The 13,033-nt window shown below is 34.7% G+C and overlaps 1 protein-coding gene across 4 annotated transcripts in view; it reads right to left on the bottom strand.

Moving 5' to 3' along the window:
- BBS9 (Bardet-Biedl syndrome 9) overlaps positions 1–13,033 on the bottom strand; it is a 308,046-nt gene that overhangs the window by 164,171 nt on the left and 130,842 nt on the right. For all 4 annotated transcript variants that reach the window (XM_080383273.1, XM_080383274.1, XM_080383272.1 and 1 more), the window contains one exon: positions 8,935–9,117. In XM_080383273.1, coding sequence (XP_080239399.1) covers positions 8,935–9,117 — 183 coding nt within the window. The remainder of the gene's footprint in view (positions 1–8,934; positions 9,118–13,033) is intronic.

The raw sequence follows: 13,033 nt of genomic DNA, 5'->3' as shown, positions 1-13,033 counted from the left end.
AATTTTTGAGGTTTTTTTGACAACTTAATTTTCTTCTTAGCCTGACTTCTTACAACCATTGATCCCTTTCTGGGAACTGATGAAAGAAATCCTTGTACGCACTACATGAACAAAGTGGTTTGGCTTCTTTGTTGCCAGCTTCAGAGGTCCGTTATTTTGCTTTTTAACACTGAAATTAATCTAACACGTCACCTTTATTTTCCTCAAGAACTTTTCACCAGTTAGCTGGGAAAACTGAGTGGCTATTTGGGTTTTGTAGATGCTGTCAAAGCTGTCTGCAGACATGCAAACACATCAGGAGTCCTGCATCTTACTGAACGATGCTATACATCCAACAGTAGGTCTGCCACACGTGAGGTCTGTAACTTCAATGAAGTTCAGCAAGATAGTTTTTGATACAAGGAAGAGGAATCAGACCTTGTTATACTTGGTCTGGAGAAAAAAGTAGATAAAACATATGCTAAAGAAAGCTTCTTGAGACATCTCACTGCATCTCAGCCCGTATTTTATTTTCATATCAGTGATACACTTGGGGAGGAACTTTTTCTTCTCTTACTACAATATCCTTTATTGGGTTACCAATATAAGATGGTATGAAAGCCTGACAAATGAGTTTGTGTTTCCAAAAGCTGTGAAATATGGAACCACATCCACTCTAATGTTTTGGCTCTGAAAAAAACATAACTTGAGAAAAAATTTGTTTCCGAATTAAATTCTCACAGTATTTTAGATTTACTCACTATTAACTTCAGACTCAGCTCTATTACTTCAAATTGTGGAATTTCTATTCTCCAAAAATTCACAGGTGAGGACAAGGAGGATAGCGGCAAACTGGACTTGCACATTTATGGATAAGCAATTTTCAAACTTATGCTAGAATTCTTAGGGTTTTGCTTAAGACAGTAGCTTGAGATCATTAACTCCTCCATTGTTTGTACAGCTTTGTCTTACGAGCTGTTTTACTTTTGAGGTATCAAAACCATATTTCTGCTATATCAACCTCTCACTTCCAGGAGACAATGGCAGAAATACATTATGCAATCTTTGTGTTCCTTTGATTTGAACTGGCCTGTCCTAATGTCAAGCGAGTCTATCACCACCTGCACAGATCTGAGAGAATACTTGTATATCATTCTTAATCTTGGAATTAAGACAAAGCATCTTACCATCAACTAGAAGGAAAAACTTATACCTGTAAAAAACAGCTACTGTGAAAATCATGGTAAAAAAGCCAGTGATTTCTTTTCTAGGATCTTTTAACAAGATGAAAGATTCACATGAAGTCTTCTCACACTACATAGCAATACCTTTCTTAACTCAGTAGACAGATTATACAACACCACAAGATCTATAGTTATCTAGTAAAGATGAAAAAAATGCTACAGTACAATTGCAATTTAGAACCAAGAACCATCAACAACTTCAGAACCAAAAGCAATAATACTGAAACTGTTTTTCCTCCCACATCCAAGAAAAAAGATTGGATGGTTTGGTGATCAGATCTTTATATACCCTCCAAAAAACACTTCTGACTGTCAGATCTGAGGGAAAGGATGAATTTAGCTGTATATCATTAGGTCACATGTTCAATATAAATAGCGAACTTCATAAAATGATTGGGAATATCTCTTATCTTATTTTCTCAGAAAATACCATGTTACATGGTTGGCTTTTTAAAATCAGGTACTAATACAGCATTAACATATTTAGAATAAAAGTATCATAGTTTTGAACTGATGTGAGAGAATCAGAAAATAAGATGAACAAGTAAATATGCAACTTTTCAGTATATAAACCCTGTCCTAATATGTAATATAAAGGCCATACACTAATGATGCTGAAACTGCAAAGTCTTCTCAGTATATAAATAATTCCAGTGGAATTCTACAATCAATCATAAATCACATTATATTTCTAATACACTAGTACAATACTTTTCAATACATAGCAAGAGTCTGCAGATATTTCAATTAGGACACAATATTAAGAGAATTCTCCACTGACAATCAGCTGCTTTAAAAGAAACCAAAAAATGAGTGTCATTGATTATATACATTGAGTGTAAAAATCTTATGGTGAATAACATTGCCATAATCACTCTTGTCATTAAGCAGTTTAGATGATAACGGATCTGACTCCTGCTATGCAGCACATATTCAGTAATTACTACTACACTAAAATATTACAGCTTGTCCTTGTACTTGAACTAGGTAGATTACGCTACCCTAACAAAGAGGAAGTCTAGAGGTTCCCATCACAATATTATATAGAGAAACATGTCTGATACCAGAAACTTATTTAATCTATTAAAGTATACACCTCTTGGGACAACTGCAATACTTTGTAGGACATCCAAGTTAGTTTTAAAGGAGGTAACATATGCTGGAGGCAAACTAATCACACAACAGAACACAGTTCTGCCTTAACTAATTTACACCAAGAAATAAGTTCCCCAAGTAGGTTTCTGCTTACAACAGAGACAACCCACTGAAGATTAACTTCAGTATCTCTAATACTGGCAGAGTAAATAAGGTGATTGCTCAAGTTAATTACAAAACTAATTCTCAAAACTTTTTCAAAAGATACATCTAACCAACAGGTAAGTAAGATTCTCCATCAGCATAAGGTTTATACCAAAGCTGAATACTTGTTCTGAGTTTGATACAAGTTTCAAGGAATAAAATTAAACAAGACAAGAATACAACAATTCTTTCTGTCCTTAGAACTTTTACAATTCATAATGCACATCAAAACCTGTTTCTGCATTATTTTCTTCCACTAATTTTATGTCGTCTGGAAGAAAAAGAGGAAGTTTTCTTTTTTGAAAAGCATTATTATTACCAACCACCAGAAGCGAGCCTTTTTAAAAAATGAAAAAAAACCCCACCTTATGTCCCTTTCTTACCAGCTACCACAAAAACTGAAAATGACAAAAGAATTTGAAAATACGGCTAGGTATAGCTGCTTCTGCCAGTATTTTGAAGTGAGAAGCATACAAATAAAGATATATTATAGATTTTCATTAATACACAAACTTTTAAGAGGACCACACTAAGCCTTTCTTTCTCAGACCAACAAAACTTTGGCACTTCACTACCCACAGAATTCACTGTGATGAATCACATGAATTCAGCTGCAGATGGAGATCGCTAGACAGTGGTGCAACTTGCCTCAAACTTGCTACATTTGTCACAACCCACTGTCTTCTCGGTAAATAAAATTAACTGCATTAAAAGAATGATTCACAAACATTCAAAGGAACTGATAGTCCTTAAAGTAGTGGTGAGGCCACTGCCTTGCTCTTTAAATTCTCTCTTTTCCCCAAACTACTTAGCACAAACATTTGATTTTTCATTTCTAGACATTATAAAATTGACAAGTAATCAATCAGTTTGAAACCCTGCTTTTAATGGATCACAAATGAAAGTAAAGTAGAAAGGTTACATACACATCAATTTGCAGTAACGTAGTGGCTTTACAACCTCGTGTCCTTGTCTCCATCTACTCCAGCTGTCTCTGGTGTACTCTGGTTCTCTTGAAAACAGGCTAGAAGGCAGAGTGCTGAGCAAAAGAGTCTAACTTCCACATCAAAACATAAAACCAAAGAAGGTTGGTACTTAAGCCATGCTCTTACTCCTCTTATTCTCCAGCTGGGTCACATACACATGCCTGAGCAAAGGACACTGACAGGATCCAGGCACCGCTACATTTTTAACTTACCGCCCTCATGCTGGACCTTCCCTGCCCAGGGAGGAGTAGGACTCTCATTCCTTCACCTTCATCTTTCCTTCACTTGACAATCTTATGTTGCCCTGAACCAAAACTAAACTTCAGACTGAGGCTGATCTTTTTTACTAAAAAATTATCTTTTTAGCAGGAAAAACTTAAAGCTCCTTCCTTTTATTTTGGAGATTAAAGGTTTAAAAACCACTAGCTATTTTCAGCACACAAACACACGCACCAGTTCTGCTGGACTTAGGTGCTGGGCTGTACCAGAAAAAACCTTTCTGAATGGTTCTGTTCCATGGCCTTGATTTGAATTGGAGGAAGGCTTGGATACTAGTTTTGATTTTTGGAAAAAAAAAAAAATATAGTTAACATCATTTAATGTGAAGTATTTTTCCCAACTCAAAAAAAAAAGGCAACAATTTTCACATGCTTATCCCTCTAAAGCTACTTATTTTCTGCTGTATTATCCATCTTGTTTCTAGAAAGGAGGAGGCAGAAAACCAAAAATAATGTATCTGCTATAAATTTGTCTGTTCACAGAAATGAAGAATACAACTTGGAAGTATGTATGCAAAAGTATGGAAAACTGGCTCCAAGTTACAAGTTGTCACTGCCCACCACCTTGGTTTTTTTGTTGATTTCCTGGGTTTGGGGCTTTTTAAATTTTGTTTAAAAAATAAAGTATTTTATAATATATTTTATAAAATAAAATATTTTATATTTCATCCTATTTTAACATATTTCAGTCTGTTACATAGTTGGGGCTTTCTATTTAAAAGGTGGTTCAAACAACAAGCAAAGAATAAAAAAAATATAAGACACCAAAAATAATTCCAGATGTATTTTACTGTGATTAAGACCTAGGCTGGATTCTTCTCTAACTCATTACAAGAATTAGTGAAAAGTGACAATTTCAAATAAATTCTAAGAATTAGGTCTCATAAAAATTACTCTTATCAAAGATGTAATTATTAGCTCAAAGCTTCAAAAGTACTAAACATAACTGGAAAAATTCATGAACAAGTTGGCTACTGTCAGTCTTTACAGAATTAAGACTCCTGGAATTACAGAAACAACCTTATCTTTAATCTTGAGAACTTTCACTCGGTAAAGGATTCTTCATATAAAAGGGTATTTTCTACATTACTCCAGAACTCTACAGTGAAACCCACTTGCTATCATGCATAAAACCCAGCAAGAAAAGACTACCTAGTTTTTCCCAAGTGACTGATCTTTTCTTTTTCTGGTGATTTACATTCAGATTATGTTCTTACAGAAAGCACAGACACTTTTGATAGTAACTCCTGACTCTTACTAGGCACTTCATGATATTCTTCTGAAACCACCTCTTTTTCATCGTTGCCTTAAAGTATATTTTTCTACTTTATCTAATCAACACTGTAAAGTAGTAAATTTATACTCACTAACTTCAGTTAATTACACCACATCAGAATCACTTAAAGCTATGCATTTCACCCTCAGGCATTTTATTCTTCCAAATGACAGCTTCAGTAAGAAATTCAGATCGAATACAGACATTTACTTAGTTGTTGTGATTCCAAACACAAATGAAGGAGATGAAAATGTACTTGCACAATGCCAGTTTATAGCTGTTACTAGTAACTATAGTATCACAAATTTGACTATAAAAAGAAAGGGATTATTATGAGCAGTGAAGCACCCATACATCATTTGGTCATATCATGAGAACTATGAAATTACTTATTCTTCAATAAAGTTACTATCGATAGTGATACTGCCAAGGGCCCTCTATCAGTCCTAAAATTAGAAAGTCAGTATTGACAGACATTTTTTCTCTTTGTGATATCTTCAACAAAGAAAGCATTAATAGCTTAACAACCATATGAGAAACCAGTCAATCCAGAAGCCATGCAACCTTTGTATCAAAACTATCCCGTGAAGCATAAATGCTTTGAACCCTTTAAATTAGCCCAGACAAATTCTCTCTTTTCCCAAAAGGATTTCCTATTGTAAACATATGCTTTATCACCATCTCAGCATTTTTTTTTATTTTTTACCATCCAGATTAACTCAGTTTTGTAAAGTATAATCACTGAAAATCATCCCTTACAATGTTCCTTGCTTTTTTCATTTTCCAGACTTTATAGTACCTCAAATTATTGTCACTCCCTGTTATAAGCCAGTAACAAGTATGCTAATCTTACAGAACTTTCAGCCCTCCTGAAACAAGTGAATTGCATAATAAAAACTCAGATACATCTCAATACTATTAAAGCATTCATGCATTCTTTTGTCTCCAAAAGCATTCTAAAATAGTTTTCTACCATATATTTCAACAGATGGCAAAACATAGGACTCAAAACCAGTATAGGTTTTGAGGTATTGTTTGCATGGAGCTGTAACATTATGCTCTGAAATACTGACAATATATACTTCTCTAATTTGAATATGGGCTTCATTTTCATCCCACAGTAACAAAGTACATTGGACTTTCTTAATGCTTTCGTTAGCAGAAGGGTTAGCTCATTTATCTCACTGGTCAAAAGCAGAGACTTGAGAGATCTCATTCCATTTCTGCTGTGCAGAATTCATGAAAGAATCATGGAAAAAGGGAATGCCCTTGTGTTTTCAATACTAAACAACAGCAACCCTTTTAGTCACTTTAATCAAAACAATACTATTTAGGTGCTGGTTAGAAATTTACTGCAGGAAATAAAAAATAATGCCAAATATCTGTTATTCGCAAAAAATATGGAAGTTAACAGTATTAATTCTGCTATATCTTTGTAGACAGGAAAAAACAAATTTTACATATTCTTAGACAAAAGTTTGCAGCAACAGAAACCATTTAGTAGTCTGAGAAAAACTGGTGACAATGGGAACACAAAATACCACTTCGATAACTGTTAAATATCTAACTGAAGTAATTGCCAGGTCTAGAAAACAAGATGCGATCTGTTCTAAACGGAATGGCATGCATGAGAATAATGTTGATGTTATGGTCAGAGAAGCATTTCTTTTTATGGTAACAGTATATTCTAAACATTTCCTTTTTATTAAAAAAACACTTCCATAGTTTAATGCTCACAAGGCAGAAAATGTTCTGGACATGTAGACTGCATCTAAACTGTCTTCTAGCACATTCTCGCCAAATAAAATTACAACAAACCATTGTGCAGAATTGTTTGAAGAGTAAATAAAAATTCTTTGGAGTACTTTCTTTCACCAGTGTTCTACTCAACTGCTTGCAAGGAAACCTGAAGCCTAGCTAGGAGCTTCTGTCTGTAAATATCATTGGTATGTCAGAAGATTTCCCCCCTAACTTGCCTAAACTTCTCCTTAAATTACATTCAAATTTTTGTGGTACCATAAGAACTTCAATATGGCACGTATTTCAGTATTTTAGTATTTTGAAAAGGTTTCATTTCCATTTCCACCTCCAGTTATTGTTGGTTTACATTTTTCATCCCGGCTGCTCTGCAGGATGTTTATCCTGACAATATTTATGTGAGGTCTTATAGCTTAACATGGAATAATGTTAACTACTGTATCAAAACCACATCGAGATATATACTGAAGTGATATCCTGTATTATATGATACGCAACAGATTTCACCATGTTTTATCAAAACACGTGTCAAAGCAGTGCAATTCCTAACAGCAAAATAAAAGCGAGTCATGCAAAAAACGGTTGGTTGGGCTTTTATGAGATTCACATGAACTTTCTTTCAATTCTATTCATGGGAATGCACACTCCTCAGTTGTGCAGCTTGATTTTTCAAGTTTAAATGAGGACAAAATCCAAACCAAATCTCAGCAAAATTGTTTTGCTTTGCCTGCTATCGGTCAACATCATACAAAATGCCAAAATGCTTTTCCCCAGACCAGGTAGAAATTGCAGATGATCCTAGATTCACTTGAAACCCAGTACAAGCTTCTGAAAAAGCCACAAACCATTCTAAGTATTCTAGATATGTACCAAAATCTGGATTCACCATATATTGCAAAAAAAAACCCTGAGCAGAGTGTAAAGAATAAAATTAACATGTACTTAGATAATTCTTATTTTTTATTCTATAGAAGTAATTTATTGCAGTATACTTCATAGTTCAGATACCTGAAAGAAACCATTGAGATATATTAATGTCAGTTCATTTTTCTTCTAACTGTGGCATGCTATCTTTAAGTATTTTGTTCCAGAACCCAGTAAGGCAGCTGGACTTTAAACTAACTGGAGATTGACTCTAGTTGTTTTAGAACATTCCTTAATTCAACTAAAGCAGTGTTTAGGTGGGGACCTCAGGTGAGGATAGAATACAGCACTATCTTTATTTACAGACCACTCTCCAAATTTTGTACACAGTCTCACATAGTCGCACTCACTAAATCAGAGCAGAATTTTCAAGATATCTACACAATGAAGGACTATCTAGAACATGGTTTGGAAAACACAAGTACATTATCTATTCACAGTATTTTCTTCATATAACTTTCATCCATTACAAAACCAATTTGCAAACACTGAAGACAAATCACGGCAAATGCTTAATAGATCAAATATACTGTATTACTGTGTGTACATGTCCACATTTTATAGTTCTATTGGAATGTGTGCGTGTGAGTACACATGTATGTATATTAGGTAGCATTTATATTAGAGTCTTCAAAAAAATTGGGGCTATTCTGTTTGTGCTAACAACTGGAAAGAAGCTAAAACCAGCTAAACTTATGTGAGAACTCCAAATTGGCTTGGTAAGGAAGGATTAAGTAGAAGTTAAATGGTATCACCCATACCTTCCAATGAAGTGCTCCATAACCTACTTCTACTTCCCCACTTTCCCATGAAATCAATGTAGTTTGCATCAAACATCATAAACAAGGTTTATGCCAAGGACATTTCAGCAAAAGGGAGATCCAGCACTGCTGGCAGAGTTGCATCATTTCTGGAATGGAGTGGTTAAATTGGGTTAATTGGTTAAATCTTTCTTTCCCCTACTTCAACAGTCTGATCAGCCCTGGAGAACAGGACTGTTGTAATAGCATTAGGTTATCTGTGGGTTCTAGGATCCTAAAGGTCTTTTCCAACCTAAATGATTCTATGAATAAGGTCATTAAATCACTTCAGAGGTCAGTCTTCAACAAAGTACATGGGGAAATATGTAAATGTAAGCACTTAAAGCTCTGTCAACAAGTATTTTTCAAGCAGCTCTTGCAGGTTCTTACCAGCTCTTGCGTATCTTCTGCTAACGGCAAAAACGTAGCTTCCAGAATAGCAACTTGATCAGCACTGAGCTTCTGCCACAGACTAATCAGCATAATAACCAGATGGGTGGCACTTTTCAACTTTGTGAATGCCCGGAACACGTTGGCTTGGTTTTCTTCTGCTGCATCTGCTAGAGCTATTACCTGCAAAAATTACAAACATCTGTTAAGTATAATTTTACCATCCATGAACACTCAACACTGAAATTACCTTTGGCACACTCTTGTTTTCCTTTAGAAGATCCTGAGGAATTCCACAATTCCATAAACACAAACCACAGAGTATTAAATGAGTAAATCTACATTTTTCTTTTGCATACCCAAGGCAACTTCAAGTCCATAAAGCAACAGTATTTATCTCTCTAGTACAATCAGCATAGAAAGGATTCTGTTCAGAGCAGATTCTTCAGGCATTCCTGAAACTGATCCCCATCATATCACATAATACCTGATAACAAACTAACTTCCAGGTTAATACCACACAAGACACTAATCCCTATATGATCAGCAAGCCTACAGTATTAATCAAAAACAGTACACTTGATTTATGCAGTTAAAAATGCAGTACATAATTATTACCATACAAACATAACTGCCATCTATTATTTTATTAACTTTCGGGTCTCTCCATGTTTTGCACTAGTTGCTTCAGCTTTTATGCCAAAATGTAAACATTGTGGATCATATATATGAAGGCAATACCACATCAACTGCCAGACATTATGAAAGAACTTTCAAAATAAAATGAAGATTCCCTTCTAAGATGGTAAGATAGTTTTGCTGAGTAATTCAAGACGGGGAAAAACAGAAGAGCTATTGTATGATATCCTACTCAGTTCAGAAATAACTTGTAATTGTATATAATATTGTCCACCCAGCATTACAAAAATTGGTATCTTGAAAAATATTGCTATAAATGCCTTCTTTCTTGAAATAGAATGTTTAGACATTTTCCATCACTGGTGAAAAATGAAGATGGCAGTGATTTCAATATGCAATTGGTATAATTTCAGTATGACAGATTTTCCACAGGATTTGCAATTAATTACTTCAACTAAAGGTAAGAAACAAAGGTTAGGGGTTTATCCTGAGGGAGCACAATTTGCAAGACCTGTTCTCATGAATTGCTACTACATCTTCATGTTGCCTGAATAATAATAATTGGCTTACAGCAGCACTGATTATCTCCATTGTCATTTAAATCAACACAAAGCACCTCTCAACCACTTTCTCCTTCTGTTTATTTATCTGCAAAATAGCATAACAGAGCTTGACTGGAGTTGTGAAAAGCCTCAAGAAATGCAGTTAAAGTGTAATTAGTATTACAACAGAATTTACAAATTAAAACTTGCAGAGCTTGATCCATTAACATTTGGCAACAGCAGGAAAACGAAAATACTATACGATGCATCTTCAGCCGGGAAACAAAGCCAACCAGCTGTTAGCATTTCACAGAAGAAAACTATTTTTAATCTCCCACACTGGCATTAGACATGTGTGTGTGTTCCCTCCAAGCTCCCATGTGACTGGGAAGATAAAGAAAACAGAATTTTAGGGAACTATAAATAAGAAACATTTCAAACAAAACGTGTTGATAGCTTTTGTTTTAGATTTTAAAATGTAATGTTTCCAAATAAAATAGAGAACCCACAGGACACTCATGAGTCCAAACACTACATAAATCAGAGCCAAGTAACAAAACAAAAAATAAAAAAGCCCAGCTAACTATGCAAAGGAGAAGTGAGAAATTAATCCCAAATAGTGAAAACCAACATGACATACTTCGGTTAGAGGAGAGTAATAGTCACAGACATGTCACCTGATGTAATCTTGCCCACATTCATTTTGCTCAGTCCAAAGCCCTGATGTTCTTCATGCCTCGTGTTTTAAGCAAGGTGGAGTTCCATACTGCAGTCACTTTTGAATGGTTATGGATGACAAAGCTACATGACAAACACAACACTACATAGTACCCTACATCACTTGCATCTATCCACTGTAACCAGTAATTGTATGCACTATACAGCTTCATCTTTCTGAGGAAACAAGCAACAACAGTAAAGTTCTCCTCAGTCCAACAGAATCCTTCAAATGTGTAATCACCTTTCCTGTCCAATATACATTTGAGAATTTTGGGAAGAAAAATATGCTAAGGTTAATGTCATCAGTGTGTTAAATTCATCAGTATGCTTCCTATAACATCATTACTGGGTGGGATAGTGCAATGGACGAATCCATAATTCCTGGAATTTGGATTAAAGGCAAGATCATTGTATCCTGTTATGGATAATGATCAGGCAATATCAATTTTGCTGAAGCAGCAGGCAAATACAGTCACACTTGCGTGACAGCTACCTGAAACCCACTTACACAACAAGGGTAAAAGACACCTAGACTGAGTCATTAATGAATTCCTAGGTGGTCTCTCACTCTATGCTATATGTCAATTTACACTATACTGTATACCTCAGAGGCATAAATCACATAAAGAGAACTGACATGACCTTCTACCTTAAGGATCCTTAATTTCAGAATTTGCCTTCTTTCCATTTTACAACCATTTACAACAACGGAGATGCTTACCTTTTCTTAGGCTATAGATGTAACACAAACATCCCAGTACTCCCAGACAATACCTAATGTACCAAGCCTATAAGCTATTTTGAAAGCAGCTTCATAAAAATCCCTTAAAAGTACAACCATTAAAACAGTTTATCCTTGGTACAAAATTCTACAGTTCTAACGCACAATAATACAAGACAAATATTATACCAGTGAGAGGTCAACGTTTCTGAAGGAGAGGTGCAGTCTTGAAGTGTTGCAGGTTACTAAAACATACAGCAATTAAATCTTTATGTGACTGCATATATACAAGTTCTACTTTACACTTGCAGAGAAACAGAGGAGAAAAAAAAGCATTTCTAAGTACTAACTATACTGTTAATAGATGAAGAAGTGACCTAATATAGCTTTCTGAAATCTGGAAGATCCAGGATAACACAATACAAATTACCATACAATAATGTAGGCACACACAGACATTGCAGTTTTAAAAAAGCCAGAAAAAAAAAAAAAAAAACCAGACAGAAAAAAGGTTGTCAAAACAGCACCCTTTGAGATACGCTGAGAACCGAAAGCCAAAGCAATAAAGCAGCTGGAAGAGACTAAAGATACTTTGACAATACATGGTTCCACAGTAAATACTTAAAATGAGGGGAAAAAAAAGAAATCTTTCCTCACAGAGCAACATTATTCTAAACATCTGCCAGGACACCAGCTATAATTTTTAGAAGTGTTCTGTGGCTCTTCATTCAAACACTTGCAGAATTTAAGGATTAATAAGTTCTAAAAACATTCACATATCTAATTATTTTCTTTTCACATGAATATTATCTCAATTGTATTTTGTAACAGTTGAGCAAAATAAAGAATCCATACCCTTTGCAAACTGAAATCCTAGTCTCTTTAGACTCTTCATGGTTTCTCCATGATTTCCCAACTGTATCTTCAACTCTTACAGTAGTTGTTCAATTTGCCTAGTTCCGTTTTATCATCTTTCTAAACAGATATAAGAAAAAAAAAAAAAAAGGAAATCTCCCTGTTTTACTATTTCACAGGGTAGGTGGAAAAACACATGGCAACTGGCAGTGCCAAGTGTAAGTTAGATGCAAAAAGTTTAGGACTGGAAACCGTCAAGTAAAAAATCAGTCTATATTGCAAGGACCATCAGTGCCTATTTAAGATTTTTCTTTCTCCTTCTTTAATATTACAAAACTTTCAAAGAAAAAAAAAATAAAAATAAGTTTTTTAAACTTTCTAAAAGCAATGGAAGAAAGGAAAGTGGCTGATACAGGAAAAATTTAACAGGTACTGGAATGGCTTAAAAGTACAATAATTAAATATATATTTTTACAACTAATCAGAACTTGCTCTTCATTTACATTTTTTTTAATTTAAATTTTTCTGACCAAATTCTTGCTGTGTTCCAATACCAATACACTTACCTATAGCAAAGCAGAGGTCAGTGAAGTTATTAATGAAAGCATGTTGTAAAAGGAAA

The sequence above is a fragment of the Falco punctatus genome (assembly GCF_963210335.1).
Source record: "Falco punctatus genome assembly, chromosome: 4".
Taxonomy (NCBI): domain Eukaryota; kingdom Metazoa; phylum Chordata; class Aves; order Falconiformes; family Falconidae; genus Falco; species Falco punctatus.
The sequence above is the reverse complement of the archived record's forward strand: the minus strand, read 5'-3'. Positions and strand labels throughout refer to the sequence as shown.